At 36.7% G+C, this 22552-nt stretch overlaps 1 protein-coding gene across 1 annotated transcript in view; it reads right to left on the reverse strand.

Annotated features, from left to right (window-relative positions):
• The window catches only part of LOC150104872 (myosin light chain kinase, smooth muscle-like), a 65765-nt gene that overhangs the window by 26867 nt on the left and 16346 nt on the right, over positions 1 to 22552 (reverse strand). The window contains exons 3-9 of the mRNA XM_090396032.1: positions 11293 to 11380; positions 10100 to 10303; positions 8088 to 8229; positions 7018 to 7217; positions 6564 to 6716; positions 3513 to 3558; positions 747 to 821 (exon numbers count right to left, since the gene is read on the reverse strand). Coding sequence (XP_090252158.1) covers positions 747 to 821; positions 3513 to 3558; positions 6564 to 6716; positions 7018 to 7217; positions 8088 to 8229; positions 10100 to 10303; positions 11293 to 11380 — 908 coding nt within the window. The remainder of the gene's footprint in view (positions 1 to 746; positions 822 to 3512; positions 3559 to 6563; positions 6717 to 7017; positions 7218 to 8087; positions 8230 to 10099; positions 10304 to 11292; positions 11381 to 22552) is intronic.

Here is a 22552-nt window from a genome sequence, read left to right on the forward strand (position 1 = left end):
CTCAATCCATGCACTATATATATGAATGTAATTTAGATTTACAATAAAAACCTTTTCTTAGTTGGAACCACCATAAAATAATTAAATAATGAAGTATGCATATGTTGAACGAAGGCTGCTTTTATGAATTTATTACTGTGTACAGATATTTGAATAACATTGTTATTAAAATAACAAAGATGAATAAGAAAAATAACTGATGAATTAGCTATTGTTGAACTGCCAAAAATTTAACACTTGAGAAATCATTTCCAAAATAATATTATTGATCAAGCACATAATTCCCACGTTCCTATCATTCTTTCGGTTTTATTTTTAAACGTAATGCTGAATTGAGGTCAAATGAAAGATCATGTCTGTAACGGTCTTAATAACAATGTTAGGAGTGTTTTAAAAACACGTTTGTTCCTAAGAACAACAGAACAGATAGTTATATCCAGTATCAAATACCAAGTTTAATTTAATAACGAATTTTTTTTATTGATCATTGTTTAGGTTTACCATTGGCATACCTTATGATACGCCAATCCTAAACAAATTTTCAGAACAGACCGCCAGATGGCACTACTAATGTTCCGAATTTTTCAAACAAAATACCAATGCAATGTTAAAAATAAAAATAAAATTATATAACATAAAATGTAACAATCCAACCAAGATTTCTTATTGGATTGTAGTCAACAATTTGAAATATTATCTACTACTAAAGCTTAATTAATCATTTAATATCCAAACGTCTTTCTTACCTGCCATCGCCTTCTGATGACAAACCTCTTCAATTTCTTTTTATCCAACTGCTTTTCTTCCTTTTTCTTGTCTTTCTGTTGACGACAGGAAGAATTTTAATAATGAATACTAATGACCGTTTATTTTTATTAAAGAAAATATCATTAACAAATGCAAATGAAATAATTAGGTAATCTTGTGAAATGTGCATAATTAGATAAATAATTGCAATCAACAATAAAATGAAATCTGATAGGGGGCGTTGTTTCAAAATTCTTCCGTTTCCATGACATCCAATATCTATAACTATTAATTATGAATGGTAAGAATAAAATAAATAAAATATTAATAATAGAATTTGAAACTTAAATGAACAAAGATGAAATTTAATGCTAATATGTGATTATTATTTTTACATGATTTATAAGATATATCCGATTGGGTTTCGTAAATAATTACTGACATTATTTGTTTAAATAGTAAATAAGTATACTAATAAACTTACCTTGAAGTGTATTGCTTTATTTCATATGTAATGTCATTTTTTGTATTGCGTTTCATTGTACTATATGAATTTGTGGGATTTAAAAGAAATACTTGCATTTAGTTTTTTTTTTTTTTTTTTTAATTCACTCTACGCTTATTCACTCGGAATGTTTACAGTCGTTATCACCATTGATGAACATATATGTTTACCATGTTTGATGCATAATGCTTTAAAATTTAGTAAAAACTTCATCTAATTAACTGTATAGGTAAAGAATGAACAGGGCAGTAGGATAGTAATGAAAAGAAAATTAAAAAAAAAAGTAAAAACATAACACGACAAACGAACTCAATTCCCTCACATCACAGAGATACTGTGAATTTATAAGCAAGTCATTAAATTTAACTTTTTAAGGATGTAAATTAATCTGGTTGATTGGGCACATGTTCGTTTTATGAGAGGCGGAGATGGAAAAAAATTACCGTAATATCATCCGATAGAGAGACAAATCACGAAAATGAAGACACGACGGTGTGTGCCTTCTGTTGGGATATCTTTATAGCCGAGTGGTTTCATTGCGCTTCACTGGCATGGGAAGAATACAAACACATAAATAGAAGAGGTTTGCTAGTATTTTTTAAACAATGCTAAGTAAGTAAGCTGCGATAGTCAACTTACTATACAAAGAAGCAGGCTTCTTTTTGAAAGCAAGTAACCATCTTATCCAGATATTACTTTATTCGTGAGGGATAAAACAAGGCTGTCCTTTTTCAAGAATATTGTAAAGATTAGTTGTATAACCTTACTTGGTAAAAATACACAACAGCCTATCATCCACGCAAAGTCAAGCACTGGACTCACCTTGGAAAATTACCGTAACAACATTTGACAGCGAATGTCACAGTCATAATACGAAACAAAGAAGAAATGAAAACCAGATGTAACTGATCAAGTAATGGACAAATATACCTAGTGTCTACCTAAACAATATTTCTATGCTGAACTGGAAGGAACTACAAAATCATTTTAACCGAATTCTAGGAAAATGGCATAATGTACGGACGACCTCTTCATTTGGAGGAACAGTCAGAAAGCAGATAGCATCCTCTGGCAGATAGCATCTTCATTATTCGCATGTTTCGTAGGAAATACTAAGCACTCTGCATGCCTACCCACAAGGGTAGTTACATGAAACCAAGGTTGCATACTTCAGAATCATCGTATTTCACAAGACTCTGCAGGCAACATATACCTGTGCACACTACTCTATAATATATTATTCCAACTCCCATCATCTGGTGCATTTTAACTCTATTATCTACCGATTACAGGAAAATATATCACTACCTGATGTCGCTGCATCTAACCGTCCCATCAAACCCACCTCTTGACAGCCACATGCACCATCTAACTTTCAGTCCACCTCCATATGAGACTTGAAGCAGATATCCAATGGAGGCTTTGGCATAATATTCTGATAACGTCAGCGAAGCTACATAGATTCAAACTTATCGATTCAAATCTGCGAATGTACCGTAACACCCCTGAAATTCTGGACACAGATATCTAACTTGACATCTAAATACGGCCATGTTATCAGATATGCCTTGGATACTAGCTCTACTACCCACAATTAAATACATTACCGAGAAGGCTGCTAACATCTACTTCACACAGATTGCAAGATTATTACTATACACATCCAATACCATTCACGAAGAATGGATCGAACTGGCATTCTTTTAAGCATCGAAGAAGGCAACATTCTCATATAGTCGAAAGTACTCCCGGCCTCCTTCCCGACTCTTCATCATTCCCTGTGAGAAACTATGTATAAATAAAGAAAATAATAAATAAACAAAATAATGGTTCTTCCCTTGAAAGGTTGCTGACCTTTGCAGGATGATATATTTGACTAACTTAAAGAGATCGTAGTACCTGGCGTGTGAAATACGTATGAAGGTTTGTGCAAAGGGTTTATCTTATTTCATGCTTACTAAAAAGGCTAAATTATACTGTAATTTTCTGTACAATGGATAGTTTAAATAACATACTATTTGGGGATCATTAAAATAATAAGTTAACTGCAATGGAAGGAAAGAAATAAAAGGATACATTTGTGCTTTTAAAATATACTGAACACTGACAAGAGTAATGAATGCTAGTCAGGTAACACATCCGGTAATTTTAAAAATGAGATGCGGAAACGTAAAAAAAACGGAGCTAAGATAACACTGATGCAAACAACGTTTAGTTTTAAGGGAAAATAATTGGTTAGGTGTTTATTTAAAAATCTTACCCTCAACCAGGAATGGCACAGACATTCAGTTGCCGTCATACGTTGACTGAAATGAAATATGAATTGTATCACAAAAATGTAGAATTAATACAGAATTAATTATACATAACTATAATTTAGATAAATACTAATATTTATGAGTAATTAAACATTTGTTACAGTAAATAAATAGCTTTATTTTAATTAAATTATTACATTAGATGCAATTTTCAATTAAAAAATGAAACTTTCAACTACCGTATAGAAAAATACTTAACTTAGAAATAACTATAATTTCAATTATAGTTGAAATTATTATAGAGGAAAGATCAGAGTCCTTTTTAGGACTTCCAGGGTAGCGGATGGCAATGCTGTAGCCAATGAAGTTTTAACCGAGGCTCGGCTATTGCCGCTACCCAGCCATGACTAGAGCTATTTAGCTCAATAACACTCCATCCACACAGATTTACTTCATTCAGATGACGGGATAAAGAGTCAAGGACGTCCATCGCCCAGTTCTTATAAGAATTATAAGTTGAAATTATAGGTATTATAGGTAATGGATGGCAATGCTATAGCCAATGAAGTTCTAACTGAGGCTCGGCTATTGCTGTTACCCTCCTGCCATGATCAAAGCTATAATAGCGCAATAACACCTTATTCCTACACTGTCCTCTACAGATAAGGGGAAGATGAAAAGCATTCTTGCTTCGCCCCTTTAAGCCAGTCCTTATAAGGATAAGTTGAAATTATAGGAATGAAGGAAGAAGGAATCGAACGTGAGATGCGGTGATTAATACCCTTGGAGAGCAATGGATGGCAATGCCGTAGCCAATGAAGTTCTAACTGAGGCTCGGCTATTGCTGTTACCCTCCTGCCATGATCAGAGCTTTAATAGCTCAATAACAGTATCCATACACTGTCCTCTACAGATAACGGGGAAGATGAAAAGCATTTTTGCTTCGCCCCTCTAAGCCAGTCCTTATAAGGACTTAAGTTGAAATTATAGTTATTATAGTTCAAGTTTAAGAACTTTAACTATAATTTAAATGAATACTAATATTTATCAGTAATTAAACATTTGTTACAGTAAATAAATAGCTGTTATTTTAATTAAATTATTACATTAGATGCAATTTTCAATTAAAAAATGAAACTTTCAACCACCGCACAGGAAAATACTTAACTTAGAAATAAGTAATGAAAAACCCAATTTAAGTCGTGTTAAGGTTAATCCCCGTGTGGTGGCCGGGATAAGAATAGCCCCAATGTAGCTCATGCATGTCGTACGAGGAGACTAAAATGGGTACCCTGGGAGGGTAATGCTGTATACAGCCAATGAAGTTCTAACTGAGGCTTGGCTATAGCTGTTACCCTCCTGCCATGAGCAGAGCTTTATTTATAAAGCTCAATTATTTATATAGCTCAATAAACACCCTACCCTTGCATTGCCCTCTACAGATAACTGGGAATATGAAAAGCATTTTTGCTTCGCCCATTTAACCAGTCCTTTTTAGAAAGTCGTGTTAAATGGGTATCAGGTTAACGGATGGCAATGCTGTATAGCCAATGAAGTTTTAACTGAGGCTCGGCTATTGCCGTTACCCTGGGACGTCGAGTTTCGCTCTCTTGGTTTCTTCCGAAATTTTGCTCCCGGTGATGGGGGGCTTAGATTTCGGGGGGGGGGATTTGCCCTGAGAGAGCATTTTAAGTTTCCGGGGAGGGTGATCGACGGTATGGCCTGGCGAGGGGATTTGTCGGTGGATGTTTTTCCCTGGAATATGAGCGGCTCTGCTCGGTGTTGGGGGGGAGCCCGTCACTGAGTGGAACCAACGCTGAGTTGGACTGTCTTTCGGCCACTCTTAGGGAGTGGTCCGGGGGATCGCCTAATTTTTAGAGATGGCTTTACTTATTCAGTAGCCAATGAAGTTTTAACTGAGGCTCGGCTATTGCCGTTACCCAGCCATGACTAGAACTTTTAGCTCAATAACACCTCCACACATTTTCTTCAATCCGATGAAGAGTCGTTAAATGTCAGCACATACGTTCATTTCCTTTTGGACAAAAGACACCGCTTTTTTAAATCATTAATAACTACTCCTGAGCAAGTCTCAATCGAAGTAGCTGCTAAACTCCAGAAACAAGCTCTCCTCTATAAAGCAGCAATTAGACCAATCGTGATATGGCTCACCAACACAAGCAAACTCCAACATCAAAAAGATCCAGATCGTTCAAAATAAATATCTATACAAGATACTAGATACGCCATGGTTAATAAGGAACGCACAACTCCATAGCAATACTGAGATCGGCAACATCAACACCTATCTTCCCACCTCAGCAACCAGGCATTCACAGACGCTACCATTCCGCAAAACAGTTCATCCTCCATGCTATAAACTACATGGAATTTTAATAATCTCAAGTACATCTAATCAACAAACCATTCTGCTAGCAGAAAAAAGTAATACATTTGATTATGTTTTTATCATTTGGCCAGGCTCAGAAGAATAATCTCTTCAAAACTTTACTGACATCCTTAATGGTTGAAATCATAGAATCTAATTTAGCGTCAAAAGGTAGAAAAAAAGGTAGATCCATTTTCTTCTTGGATGCTCTCATCAGTTGAAGGTCATAGTTAAAAAAATGGTTACAACATCAAAAACTATTAATAACGTATTGAATATACCATTACTCTGGCTCGACGACAGCAACCAGTCGACTATAAAGGTGCAACCTTATATCAAGAAAGTCATAGACAAAATAGCAAAAGTCCTAGACGAACATAACTTAATTGCCTTTAGACCTCTACAAAAATTTCCACGATGTTAAGACAGCCAAAACAACCACACCAGCCTACGAAGAGACCAGCAGTTTATAAAATCTATTGCAGCCGCGGTGTTTGTTATGTTGGACATAACAGAAGTCCGTCAAAAAGAACATGTCAGAAATGTGGAGAAAAGCACTCCTCGTCATACGGAGGATTTTCCCTCCGGAAACTCGGCAGGATTTTTGTTGCTAGTTTGCCTGAAGAAAACTTGTAATTCTGTTTAAAATATGATTCATACTTACTCGATATCCTTTACAATTAATCTCGAAATAAAATCTTTGGCTTCGTCAGAAAGTTTTTCAAAACTTTCATCTTCAAAATCGAACTCTGCCTTAGTTACATTCGCCATGGTTTCTAGATCGCTGTCTCCCATGAATGGTGATAATCCGGATAGTCTAAAGAAAATAAAAAAATTCTTAAAAAAAATAGAGTATCAGTTTATTATAATTTTAATAATATAATATATTAATAAATTCAATTATTATTTTGGTCTATATGAAGTATTTTAATTTAAAAAAATCAAATAAACAAGATAAAGTATTTCTTTTTATGTATAAGAAGTATATAAAATAAAATACCTTTAACAGTTTTTATTTTGACTAACATAGTATTGTCTTTAGCGATGTATTAAATCACATATCCAGTAGAATCGAGTTTGAATCATTTCATGTTAAAACACAAACAACTTTCACTTACAAAACATAGCAGATTACTCCAACGCTCCACAAGTCCGTACCATAAGCAACTCTTTCAAAATTGACAACTTCGGGAGCTACGAACTCGGGGGTTCCAAACAACACTTGTAGCTTTTTAGTAGGATCGTATTTTCTAGCGAGTCCAAAATCGATTATTTTGATTTTATTCCCACGTCGACTAATGCATAGGACGTTTTCAGGCTATTAATGGGGTGGAGGAATACATGGATATTAGCAATTGTGGTTAAATTATAAAGTTTAATTATAAGACATTATTAATTATAACAGATAAAATTAATTCCAATGATTATAATAGAAATTTAAAGTAAAATTTATTTATATATATAAAAAAAAAATAATAAAATTACTAAATAAAAAAGTTCTTATTTATTATTATGTTTAAATGTATAATAAAAAATTTTATATTTAATTACATACCAAAAATAATTTATAATTTTATTTATTTAAATATTTGTATGGTTACGTAATCTGATGCTAGAGGTGGGACTAGTCGACCGTGAGATACGGTGATTAATACCCTTGGAGGGTAATGAATGGCAATGCTGTAGCCAATAAAGTTCTAACTGAGGCTCGGATATTGCTGTTACCCTCTTGCCATGATCAGAGCTTTAATAGCTCAATAACATCTTATCCCTACACTGTCCTCTACAGATAACGGGGAAGATGAAAAGCATTCTTGCTTCGTCCCTCTAAGCCAGTCCTTATTTTATATTTTATTATTATTATTATTTTTTAATCTGATGCTGTTAGTGTAATATTGTTACAGCTCAGGAGGCAAATTGTTACAGCTGAGGAGGCAAAGACCTTTTCAACTGAAGGTAATTGAAAGCTAAGTTTTGAAAGACATAACACAACTACGTGTTTTGTATACTTAGATTACCAATCTATAGTGAAATTGGACCATGTTTTCTTACTTGAGGTCACAAACATTTTGAATAAAGTCTTCACTTATATTTCTATAGAAATTTCTTACATTCGCAAACTATTCACAAGAAATTATTAGATGCGCTTGTACTGTTGATGTATTTAGATTATTAAAATATTCTTTACCTTCATATCCAAATGCAATATATCCCTAGAATGCATGTATTCCACTCCCTCGCAAATCTGTCTGACGAATATGGAACAAGCTTTCTCGGTAAGTATAAAATCGTCATCAATTACGCGCTCAAACAGTTCCCCACCTTCTATTCTGGAAGAAAAAAAAAACAGTTCTAATTCATATAAGCACATTGAATTTTTAACGGAAAATAATGATGGGTAATATAGTAAATAAAACTGGATGCGTACTGTGCATGATAATAAGTACTATGAGATTTACGCCGGGGCAACGCAATTAGAAAAGCAGGGACAATTTGTCTTTTAATTCCTCCATGGCAAGAAGAATCATTATGTATAGACTTCATTTATTTTTCAACTGAAGGCGAGCATACGGATGAGGTATCAAACTTTTTTATCCCGCATACAGACGAATCGTACAGAAAACACACGCAGTTAATAAACAATAGTGTCAGTGGGCAGTGCACATCATAGGGTTTGGATGGAGGATTATGTAGGAGGTAAACGCGTAAATGGTGAATAGACAATATAAAACATATAGCAAGAGTAGACAAATCACCAAACACAAAAATCTATCACTTCCATTTTATTTTTTCTTTTCAAGCTTTATAACATCAAATTTAGGAAGGATCGGAGTGTTGGCCTATGCATAGCTGGAAGGAGAGAGAGAGAGAGAGAAGTTCGCATCTTTTTTTAGAAACATATTTACAATACGTATTTATAGTGTTATATTTACAATAAGTGAAATATTTTTCATTGTAATGCTGCTGCCTGTATATAAGGTATAATAAAATTGCATGCAAGCATTCTTGAGCTTGTATTCAGTTTATCTGAGGATCATATTGATCAGTTGTTGCATATTAGTTTGTTGTTTCCATTGCTATCAGTATGGGAAAACAACCACATACGGTACCTTGAAATATGATGATGATGATGTATCACTGAAGTGGAAAGCCTGATCTCGTATAATGTTTTACGTTTTAAGGCTCTTTTCAAAGTACTGTAGTTCTCAAGGTTTCCGTAATGATTTATGTGACGCAGATAAAACTGAGGGCTTGTTATACGATTCTAGTTATTCTGTAGTTAATTCAAAGTAATGCTTTAGTGTGACCACGTAGTGGTCACGTTAAAGCATTACAAAATTATAACGCTAAAGCATTAAAGTAGTGACAAAGGTGTTTGACTGTTGATATTTTAGGCGATGTTATTGCAGTGTAGATAAAGTGAGCATCATCTCTTTGCATCCAAAAGATCAGTTTTATCATTTTATACTGCACTGATCTTAATATATTTAGTTTATCATCCACACACAATACTTAAGTTGTTCTATCATGTGTTATCACCTAATATCATGTACACAAGTGCTTTTATGTGTGTAAGAGGTAAGTCTTTTAGTCTATGCATCTTCTTGGCTGTTATCCGGAGTTTGCTTCATATGTGTTTTATGGCTATTCTGGTTCATATTTTCTCCAAGAACTGAGTTATATCTGCGTTAAAACAACCACCTGAGTTATGGTAGTAGTTTTGCTGATGGATAACCCTTTTATATAGGAGGGTGGATGATGGATTGTTATGTACTTATTGTCAGTTAGCACTCACAATAAGTTCCTGAATATCATTGATTATGCTTGCTGAAGTTTAGATGCATGGAATTTATAGCGAGCAGTTGGCGACTAGATTTATGTCATGTTACATGTTTGCTTGGGCACCGCTTGCATCAGTATGAATTGACAGCATGGCCATGCCATCTGCGTATTGAAAGATCTTGCTATGAATGGTAAATGACTACTATCGGGCATAATATTTCAGTATTATAATAGTATATCGTATTTTCTACTATAATTAATATCTATGTGGGTTTTTTTCTTCTACATAAAAAAGAAAATAACGAAATAATCATTATTAACCATACCTTGAATTATTTTTAAGATGATAAAATAAAAATGTTAGCTTTAACAACACATAACTTTTATACAAGGTTATTTCATATGATATCGTCTTACAGTTCAAGAATTAGACACATCTTCTTTCCGTCATCAAATGCGTCGTAGAGTTGCAGTAGTCGAGGGTGTTGTAAACACCTCATTATTTCAACCTCTCTTTCGACATCACGTCGATCCTCCTGCCGAACAGCAGCTATAAATTTGGCAGCTAACATACGTCCGGTAGAGCTTTCTGTACATTGGTACACTGTGCCGAACTTTCCTCTGAAACATAGAAAATTATTTTTGTTACAGAGATAATGCTCTACTTTCAGTGATATTATTAATCGTTTTGGGAGGGAAAAAAAAAAAAAAAAAAAAAAAAAAACCTCATTCAGTTCGTTATCTTCGTACTGGTTAAAGCTCCTAGCTTTCAATATTTAGTTAAAATTAATTCATTTTTATTTATGTATATTTATTTTATTGTATTTTTTATTATTTTATTTATTTATTTTCTTTTATTTATTTTTATTTTTTTTATTTCTTTTCTTTTCTTTATTTATTTTTGCATTGCCACTTGATCATTCATGTGTGAATCCTTCCTTACTTATTAGGGCAAATGCTGTAGTCTAGTTTGTTTATGTGCTAGTGAAACGTCCATTAACCACTTCGTTCCCACACACAATAATCAGAGATGATCGTATGAGAGCGAACAATCTAAAAAAAATACACCTTCACAAAAAAGAAGAAAAAAAGCACTACCTTGACGATCGTATAACAAGTGTTTTAAAAGGCAATTAAGCGTTTATTTAGTTCCTAAACTGAGCTTATTAGTGTGAAATTTACAAACGATTTGAATTTTTATGTTCACATGCAAGACTGCTGTAATGCTTGGCTTCTCAAATGGATTTTTTAATGTTGTCTTCTGAAGTTACGACTTTTTGTACTCATTTAATTTTACGTCTGGTAGGTTTCTGACACTTTGAGCATGAAGCATGCATTTAACTCTGGAAACGTGATGATAGATATTTGCATATTCTTCTATTAGTTTGTTAAACAGCCACTAGATGACGCTCGCACTGAAAAAAATATTGTTTAAAATTACTAAATATATGAAGAGCCAAAGGCTTTTATTGCTTAAAATTTCTCCGATGAAATAAAACAAATACTGTCTTAATAAGAACATTTCACACAGCCAAATACTGTAGTGATTAATTATTTTTAATTTCCCGTAGCATTTTAAATTCTGTTTAATTATTTTCTATTCTACTTACCTGCCTAATTCTTTGTGTAGAATGTACTCTGTTTTTACGTCACAGTTCTTTACAATAACATTTCGTGGTTCAAAAGGCGGTTCTGGATCTACGAAATATAAACTTTGATTAATTGATTGAATATATGTACATTGAAAGTGTAGTAATTTAAATCTTAATCATTCATTATCTTTTAAATGGATTCCAAAACAGGAATATCGTTTAACATTGAATCTCTGATTTATTCAATAAGTCCTAAAAAGGGCTGGAAGATGGACTGAGTCCTTGACTCTTTATCCAGTCATCTGAATGAAGAAAAGCTGTGTGCATGGAGTGTTATTGAGCTAAAAGCTCTAGTCATGGCTGGGTAACGGCAATAGCCGAGCCTCAGTTAAAACTTCATTGCTACAGCATTGCCATTCGTTACCCTGGAAGTCCTAAAAAGGACTTTTTGCTCTACCTAATTCCATTTATTCATTAATATAATAGTCCTTATAAGGACTGGCTTAAAGGGGTGAAGCAAGAATGCTTTTCATCTTCCCTGTTATCTGTAGAGGACAGTGTCGGGATATTATTGAGCTATTAAAGCTCTGATCATGGCAAGAGGGTAACAGCAATAGTTAGAACAGCCTCAGTTAGAACTTCACTGGCTACAGCATTGCCATCCATTATTATCCTCCAAGGGTATTATTAATCACCGCATCTCACGGTCGATCAATTCACCGCCACTCCATTTATTCCTTATCCTTATAAGGACTGGCTTATTCCTTATAGTCCTTATAAGGACTGGCTTAAAGGGGCGAAGCAAGAATGCTTTTCATCTTCTCCGTTATCTGTAGAGGACAGTGTAGGAATAAGGTGGCATTGAGCTATTAAAGCTCTGATCATGGCAGGAGGGTAACAGCAATAGCCGAGCCTCAGTTAGAACTTCATTGGCTACAGCATTGCCATCCATTACTCTCCAAGGGTATTGGATTGAATGAATCAATCACCGCATCTCACGGTCGATTGATTCAATCTCCTCATATTTAAATGTCGACTGACTTATTCTTAAGTTCTTAAAAGAACTGGGCGATGGACTGAGTCCTTGACTCTTTATCCCGTCATCTGAATGAAGAGAATCTGTGTGGATGGGGTGTTATTAAAAAGCTGTAGTCATGGCTGGGTAACGGCAATAGCCGAGCCTCAGTTAAAACTTCATTGGCTGCAGCACTGCCATTTGTTACCCTGATTAGTAAGTAAAGGGTAAAATCTCAAAAAATCGGACGATCTCTAGGCCACTCCATAGTGGGCGAAAGACCGTCCATGTCTCAGCGTTGGTTCCACTCATTGACGGCCGCCCCGTCCAAGCACCCCGACGGGCTCCCCGTTTAAGCAGAACCGCTCAGCGTTGGTTCCACTCAGTGTCGGCCGCCCCATCCTAGCACCCCGATGGGCTCCCCGACTCCTGAGCAGAACCGCTCAAATTCCGAGGAAAATAATTCACCGACAAGAACCCCTCAGCGGGCCCTGCCGGAGAACAACTTCCCCCGGAGACTCAAGGTGCTCCCTTAAGGCAAAAACCCTAAGGGAGCGAACTCAAAAACTCACACCCAGGATAACAGCAACAGCCGAACCTCAGTTAACTTCCTCGGTTCACCATTGCTATTCGTTACCCTGATTAGTAAGTAAAGGGTAAAATCTCAAAAAATCGGACGATCTCTAGGCCACTCCATAGTGGGCGAAAGACCGTCCATGTCTCAGCGTTGGTTCCACTCATTGACGGCCGCCCCGTCCAAGCACCCCGACGGGCTCCCCGTTTAAGCAGAACCGCTCAGCGTTGGTTCCACTCAGTGTCGGCCGCCCCATCCTAGCACCCCGATGGGCTCCCCGACTCCTGAGCAGAACCGCTCAAATTCCGAGGAAAATAATTCACCGACAAGAACCCCTCAGCGGGCCCTGCCGGAGAACACCTTCCCCGGAGACTCAAGGTGCTCCCTTAAGGCAAAAACCCTAAGGGAGCGAACTCAAAAACTCACACCCAGGATAACAGCAACAGCCGAACCTCAGTTAACTTCCTCGGTTCACCATTGCTATTCGTTACCCTGATTAGTAAGTAAAGGGTAAAATCTCAAAAAATCGGACGATCTCTAGGCCACTCCATAGTGGGCGAAAGACCGTCCATGTCTCAGCGTTGGTTCCACTCATTGACGGCCGCCCCGTCCAAGCACCCCGACGGGCTCCCCGTTTAAGCAGAACCGCTCAGCGTTGGTTCCACTCAGTGTCGGCCGCCCCATCCTAGCACCCCGATGGGCTCCCCGACTCCTGAGCAGAACCGCTCAAATTCCGAGGAAAATAATTCACCGACAAGAACCCCTCAGCGGGCCCTGCCGGAGAACACCTTCCCCGGAGACTCAAGGTGCTCCCTTAAGGCAAAAACCCTAAGGGAGCGAACTCAAAAACTCACACCCAGGATAACAGCAACAGCCGAACCTCAGTTTACTTCCTCGGTTCAGCATTGCTATTTGTTACCCTGGAAGTCCTAAAAAGGACTTTTAAATTTTCACTGACTTATTCATTATAAATGTAATTATATATCTAATATTTATTATATAAAATTTTAGGTGTCACTTTTAAAAAAAAAATAATATAGCAAATAAACTAAAAATTGAACTAGGTTATTTGTAGATGTATTTAAAATTAATTTTTTTTAAATTTTTCTTTAGAAATGGAAGACGTTTCTCTCAAATGTTTTACATGAAGAATTCCAATGTAATAATTACGTTCAAGTATCAGTTGCTCAACCCACTTTCAACTCCTTAGGTAGCTGTTTATGTTAATGAAAGTGCAATGAGGACAGAACCTTTAGCAAGCAAATTTAGACATAGCAAAATCCCGAGAGACTCAAGTTAATTCCTAAGACGCCGAGGTAATCATAAATATCACGGTTTTAAATAAATGACTAATACTTGGAAATCTGGAACTGCATTTTTTAATATAGAAAATTGCTAGTAGATGGCGCTGAGTGCATTAAGATAGGTGTATATGTTTACAAATAAAATTTGATACTGTATTTCATAATTATATAAAAATTTATATAATCATATAAATTAATTTTATGATATGATAAACTTACTTTCAAAGTGTATGTTTAAAGTTAGAATATATTCAGATAATTTTACAAATTATATTGATAAATTAACAACACCAATAAACGTTTCCTATAAAAGAAATTAATGTACTATCTTTGGTTGTTATGTTATATGTTATTAAGACCAGGATAGGGAAGATCTTAGTCCTTTTCAGGACTTCCAGGGTAACAAATGGCAATGCTGTAGCCCATGAAGTTTTAACTGAGGCTCGGCTATTGCCGTTACCCAGCCATGACTAGAGCTTTTTAGCTCAATAACACTCCATCCACACAGATTTTCTTCATTCAGATGACGGGATAAAGAGTCAAGGACTCAGTCCATCGCCCAGTTCTTTTAAGAACTTTTTAATGTTATATGTTGGTTTGAATGAACAATCGACCGTGAGATGCGGTGATTGATTCATTAATGCCCTTGGGGGTGATGGATAGCAACGCAAAGCTGTACCAATGAAGTTTAACTGAGGTTCGGCTGTTGCTGCTACCCCTTTGGGCGAGGAGTTTTTGAGTCAGCTCTCTTAAGGTTTTTACCTTAAGGGAGCACTTTGAGTCTCCGGGGAGAGTGTTCTCCGGCATGGCCCGCTGAGGGGCTTTATCGGTGAATTATTTTCCTCGGAATTTGAGCGGTTCTGCTCGGTAATCGAGTTTCACTGAGTAGAACCAACGCTGAGATTTGGACGGTCTTTCGCCCACGAATGAGTGGCCTAGAGATCGTCCGATATTTTTGAGATATCACCTTTACTTACACATACGGTGATTGATTCATTAATGCCCTTGGGGGTGATGGATAGCAACGCAAAGCTGTACCAATGAAGTTTAACTGAGGTTCGGCTGTTGCTCTTACCCACTTGGGCGATGAGTTTTTGAGTTCGCTCTCTTAGGGTTTTTGCCTTAAGGGAGTACTTTGAGTATCCGGGGAGGTGTTCTCCGGCACGGCCCGCTGAGGGGCTTTGTCGGTGAATTATATTTTCCTCGGAATTTGAGCGGTTCTGCTCAGTGGTCGGGGAGCCCGTCACTGAGTGGAACCAACGCTGAGATTAGGACGGTCTTTCGCCCACTATGGAGTGGCCTAGAGATCGTCCGTATTTTTGAGATTTCACCTTTACTTACATAGTCGGTGATTGATTCATTAATGCCCTTGGGGGTGATGGATAGCAACGCAAAGCTGTACCAATGAAGTTTAACTGAGGTTCGGCTGTTGCTCTTACCCACTTGGGCGATGAGTTTTTGAGTTCGCTCTCTTAAGGTTTTTGCCTTAAGGGAGCACTTTGAGTCTCCGGGGAAGGTGTTCTCCGGCACGGCCCGCTGAGGGGCTTTGTCGGTGAATTATTTTCCTCGGAATTTGAGCGGTTCTGCTCAGTGGTCGGGGAGCCCGTCACTGAGTGGAACCAACGCTGAGATTAGGACGGTCTTTCGCCCACTATGGAGTGGCCTAGAGATCGTCCGTATTTTTGAGATTTCACCTTTACTTACATAGTCGGTGATTGATTCATTCAATCCAATACCCTTGGAGGGTAATGGATGGCAATGCTGTAGCCAATGAAGTTCTAACTGAGGCTCGGTATTGCTGTTACCCTCTTGCCATGTTCAGAGCTTTAATTGCTCAATAACACCTTATCCCTACACTGTCCTCTACAGATAACGGGGAATATGAAAAGCATTCTTGCTTCGCCCCTTTAAGCCAGTCCTTATAAGGATAAGGATGTTATATGTTGGATTGAAGAATCCAATACCCTTGGAGGGTAATGGATGGCAATGCTGTAGCTAAGGAAGTTCTAACTGAGGCTCGGCTATATTGCTATTACCCTCCTGCCATGATCAGAGCTTTAATAGCTTAATAACACCTTATCCCTACACTGTCCTCTACAGATAACGGGGAAGATGAAAAGCATTATTGCTTCGCCCCTTTAAGCCAGTCCTTATAAGGACTATAAGGATGTTATATGTTATTGATTCCCAAACAGTCCTTTTTAGGACTTCCAGGGTAACAAATGGCAATGCTGTAGCCAATGAAGTTTTAACTGAGGCTCGGCTATTGCCGTTACCCAGCCATGACTAGAGCTTTTTAGCTCAATAACACTCCATCCACACAGATTTTCTTCATTCAGATGACGGGATAAAGAGTCAAGGACTCCATCCATCGCCCAGTTCTTTTAAGAATGTTATATGTTAGGGGGGACGAATATTCAATCCAATACCCTTGGAGGGTAATGGATGACAATGCCTTAGCCAATGAAGTTCTAACTGAGGCTCGGCTATTGCTGTTACCCTCCTGCCATGATCAGAGCTTTATTAAATGCTCAATAACACCTTATCCCTACACTGTCCTCTACAGATAACGGGGAAGATGAAAAGCATTCTTGCTTCGCTCCTTTAAGCCAGTCCTTATAAGGACTATGTTATATGTTATGTGATCAACGTTGAGTAGTACTGTGATGTTGTCTAAAACCAAATTGTTCGTTAGGAATGAAATGATATTTAACTCATTTACTGAGGCTTGAAATTCGTAGGATAATTGAGTACATCACCACCGGTTACAATTGGCACCAGCACACTGGAGCAGTCTTCCTGGACATAGCGAAAGCTTTTGATAAGATATGGGATTACTACACAAACTCATTTCAGCAGGCATTCCATCAAATATCGTCCACCTAATTAAATCTTACCTCCAGGACAGACACATACAAGACAAAATAAATGATACAGTTTCAAGTCAGCGACGGATCTCTGCGGGAGTTCCCCAAGGTTCCCTACTGGACCGATCTTATTCTCAATATATATGGCAGACATCCCACACAACCCAATGTCATCCATCTTAGCACTTTATGCGGATGACACAGCAGTACTTTCCAGATCTCTACGACCACATCTTTTTACTAAAAAACTGCAAGAAAACCTGCTACAACTAGAACAATGGTTCTCCAAATGAAGATTACAAGTGAAACCCCAAAAGAGTGTACCGATACTTTTCACCAGAAGAATGGCAACTCCCATGGGGGACCTTCATCTATTCAACACCAAAATCCCCTGGCAAACAGAAACAAAATATCTTGGGGTAATTCTAGACAAAAGATTAACGTTCAACCCACACATCAAAGCCATATGAACGAAGGCATCTAAAACCATTGCACAACTTTATCCTCTAATAAATAGGAAAAGCAAACTAAATACCAGAATCAAAGTGCTCCTCTACCTGCTGACGATCTGCCCCATAGTGACATATGCATCTCCAGCTTGGAGCCACACATCCAACACCAACATCATTAGGCTACAGAGAGTGCAAAATAGATGTTTGCGCATGATCTTGGATGCACCGTGGTTTGTAATGAACGTACAAATGCATAGAGATACAAACATCCCTTATATCTACTCCTTCCTACTAACTACAGCAGAAAAATTCTCCTCAAAGATCTCTACACACCCCAACGATCTAGTTAAACAAGCAGCAAACTATGAAGAAACTGACCTCTTCAAATACAAGAGGCCAAAGGCCATCCTAAATACTTGCAACAATGACTAATCTCCGTGCCCCCCCCCCCAGGGCGAGCTCTCAGCTCATAAATTTTTCCTTCAATTCATCCTCCCTATCAGACAACGGGGATTTAAAAGCATCTTGCTTCACCCTTCTGGCCAATGATGTTATGTTTTATGTTATGTGATCAATGTGAATCAATGCTAATAGTTAAAACTTTATGCAAAAAATATTTTTCATTCCCGGTTGCTATTTGCATTATTGAATTCATAATACAAATTGCAACTCTGTATCTTTAGTAAATTTTATTCCACTTTATCTCAATTAATATAAGTTATTATACATTAATGTCAATTGCCTGAACGCCTGGTAGAGATAATTCGTTGATGTAACCTGGGGAATGTGCAACTATTTTATAGCATCATTCTATTCCGCATCCGTTTATTGTCTGGGTCAGAGAGTTTCCTGTGTTTATTTTTACCATCACGTTTTTATCCTTCAATGACCAGTCACAGTTGATCTCCAATGCTATGATTGCGTTGCAATCGCACGAACGAACTGATGACCAATATGAGCGTGATAATATACTTTACTAGAAATCGGCTAATCTCATATATCGTGTCGACCTCGCAAAAGAGAAGTTACAAAACTTATAACACAACAAAGCAATTTATGGCCACGTGATTAGTTCAAAAAAGAATAAAAATCAGTAGAATTGGTTTTCGTAAACCCTATAGAGAATACTCTTCTAGAGAACACAAACAGATAGAATGAAAGAGGATGAATGAGAAATTGAATCAATATGTTTTGATTTGAACTATGTGTAGATGTTGACTATCAGCCGCTGTAACTACCATGACATGTAGTTCGCAACGAGCGTAATACACATAAGCGTAAAACAGGAAGGAAACAAATCAGCATTGTTTTTACTTTTGGCTTCTCCAAGAGACTTTTTTTTTCGAATGCTTCTCTTCTGGTGGTCTCCACTCAGCACTCTGGTGCTTTGTTTCAGGCTTGTACTCAAAACAACACGTTTCGTCACCAGTAACGATCGTTTCAAGGAATTTTGATCCTTACGAGAGGTTTTAATGAGGTTCTTGCAGTGTTCAATTCGATACATTTTTTGGTCGTCGGTTCAACTTGTGAGGAACAAATCGCGAATTCAATTTACGAAGGCCCAAACTCTCAGTCAAAATGTTGTGTACAGTTGATGATGTGGAATCCCCAATTCATATGCAATCAATCTCACGAACGATTTCGGGTTGGACAGAGGGTGTAAATGTGAAAGAAAAATCTAAGAATTAAGAAGGGTTGACAGAATTACAAAAGATGACGAAAGGTTTTAAGACAAAGATATCAAAAATTTTTATTTTGGACTTCATTTAAACAACGGAAACAAAGACTGCCAGAAAACTTGTGTCTTCTCAAAAATGTCATTTTGTCTGTTGACGAAATTCAATAATTCAATAATCAATTATTAGTTTGACAGAACATGTGTGAGCATCGGAAAAAGACATCTGCTTCTGAACATTAGAAGCTCCTAGCTTTAATTTTAACGTAAAAAGTAAAAAAAAAAATAAAACGACTGGTTTTAGCTTATTTGATTAGAACGTTTATCTTAAAATAAAGAATTCCAGTTTTGCTAGTCCAGTCATATTGCATTAATTGCAACGATTAATGCAATTCTATTCAAATATAGTCCTTATAAGGACGCTTAAAGGGACGTAGCAAGAATGCTTTTCATCTTCCCCGTTACCTGTAGAGGCAGAACGTGATGAGGTGTTAAATTAAAGCTCTGATCATGGAAGGAGGGTAACAGCAATAGCCGAGCCTCAGTTAGAACTTCATTGGCTACAGCATTGCCATCCATTACCTTCCAAGGATATTATTAATCACCGCATCTCACGGTCGATTCTTTCCCCAAGAGGATTATACTCTTTTTCACTCTATTCAAATAGACAAATCAATTATTTGCTATATAAATATTCTATAATAATGTGATTGGTTTATTAAAATTATTCACATTAAAAAAATACAATAAATGTTGAATAACAAAATTTGGAAGTAAATTCTAAATTATTTTATATATGTATTTATTTTTATTTAATATTAAGTTCTTATATTTAAGGAAATATCGTAGGCCATCGAATATTATTAAACGATTTATAATTTGTAAAGAATTAGGGTACTACATGATTTTAGATGGTGAACTTGAAATTGAACTTTGATATAATAATAATAATAAAATTAATCAAAATAATTTTAAAAAACTTTTCAAAGATTTTATTATTTCTTCCTCTATGAAATAAGAATGGATCTTTAATATTACTGATTTTAATCTGCTCATAGATGTATTTCTAAAATATACATGCTTTAAAAAATACGTAATCAATACACATATGATACAATTATGTCTAGCTTCCATTGAACTGTCTGACAGGCATTCATAAATGTTACCCGGTTAAGGGAGTGGGATCAATCGACCGTGAGATGCGGTGATTGATTTTATACCCTTGGAGGTAATGAATGGCAATGCAATGCTGTACCAATGAAGTTTAACTGAGGTTCGGCTGTTGCTGTTACCCCCTTGGGTGATGAGTTTTTGAGTTCGCTCTCTTAAGGTTTTTGCCTTAAGGAAGCACTTTGAGTCTCCGGGGAAGGTGTTCTCCAGCACGGCCCGCTGAGGAGCTTTGTCGGTGAATTAAATTATTTTCCTCGAAATTTGAGCGGTTCTGCTCAGTGGTCGGGGAGCCCGTCACTGAGTGGAACCAACGCTGAGATAAGGACGGTCTTTCGCCCACTATGGAGTGGCCTAGCGATCGTCCGTATTTTTGAGATTTCATCTTAACTTACATAGTCGGTGATTGATACATTCAATCCAATATCCTTGGAGGGTAATGGATGGCAATGCTGTAGCCAATGAAGTTCTACCTGAGGCTTGGCTATTGCTTTTACCCTCCTACCATGATCAGAGCTTTAATGTAATTGCTCAATAACACCTTATCCCGACACTGTCCTCTACAGATAACGGGGAAGATGAAAAGCATTCTTGCTTTGCCCCTTTAAGCCAGTCCTTATAAGGACTATTAAAAATAAATGTTACCGATTGAGATGGAGAACACGATATACCCTTGGAGGGTAATGAATGGCAATGCTGTAGCCAATAAACTTCTAACCGAGGCTCGGCTATTGCTCTTATCCTCTTGCCATGATCAGAGCCTTAATAAATGTTACTCTCCCGCCATGATCAGAGCTATCAAGAAACAGAACTAGGCCATAGGAAAATGAACGGGAGAACATAATTACTGTATAGTACAGAAAAATGAAACTGTAATATAAAAACAAACATAAAAATGAGAACAATCCCCAAAATGACAAATGAAACTGTACATTCTGTACAGGCGATTAAAAAAATAGTCCCGACTGTGGTACGACGAGTTCAACGCGCCGCCGATGTTCGTTGGTGTTTCTCCCTTTTTTGCCTTTTTCATAATGTCTAATTTCACTTCTAATGTAATGGCTTTCCTTTTCTTCGACACACTGCCATCGGAAGAGTCTGCCTTACTTTTGGGAGTCATATGGAAGGGTAAAAAGTCACAAAAAAAACACAAACACAAAAGTGAGAGAGCGGATGTAAACAAAGCACGTGCTACCCAAACAGTGTATGCTGGGACCCAAGCGATGCACCTCTCCAAAAACAAACGCCTCGTAAAGGCGTATTCTTCCGTCGCGCTCACAAACAAGTTCGCCTGCGACGTTTGAATTTTACGTCGCGCTGCTTCAAGTAGAAATTTATTTTTTAAATTATTTATGGGGTTACCACCGTAAAGTCGAAACGACGCATGTGGAGTACGACGTAGGTCGAGGACCCCTCTGAATGAAACAACCTCGTGTGGTGGCCGGGATAAGAACAGCCCCACTGTAGCCCATGCTTGTCGTAAGGGGATTAAAATGAGTACGCTGGGAGAATAATGAATAGCAATGCTGTAGCTAATGAAATTTTAACTGAGGCTCTGCTATTGCTGTTACCTTCCTATCATGATCAGGGCTTATAGCTCAATAACACCGCATCTACACTTTCTTCTACAGATAGCGGGGAATATGAAAAGCATTCTTCGATTTGCATTGTTATGCAGTAGCATAGTATAACTATATATATATATATATATATATATATATAGTTATATATATATATATATAGTTATATATATATATATAACAATATATATATATAACTATATATATATATATATATATAACTATATATATATATATATATATAACTATATATATATATATATATATAACTATATATATATATATATATAACTATATATATATATATATATATATATATATATATATATATATAACTATATATATATAACTATATATATATATATATAGAGAGAGAGAGAGAGAGAGAGAGTATTTTGCTAAAATACTCTCTACATTTATATCTCCTCCAGAGATTTTTATTTAATAAGGTTAAAACACCTTATGGCAACTTGTTCTGGTAAAATACTTATCAGCTCTGTATTACTAAATCTTGGTATTTCTAGCCTAGCTCCCACTGATGAGACCTCAATAAAAGTCGAAATCGATCTGGGTAGAGGCCTCTTGCCTTTAATACAAAACATCATGCATCCCCTTCTTGGAGATGTGTTTTGGCATTAAGGGTA

The sequence above is a fragment of the Typopeltis vanoorti genome, chromosome 7 (assembly GCF_054136105.1).
Source record: "Typopeltis vanoorti isolate ZY-2024b chromosome 7, IOZ_Tvanoo_1.0, whole genome shotgun sequence".
Taxonomy (NCBI): Eukaryota; Metazoa; Arthropoda; class Arachnida; order Uropygi; family Thelyphonidae; genus Typopeltis; species Typopeltis vanoorti.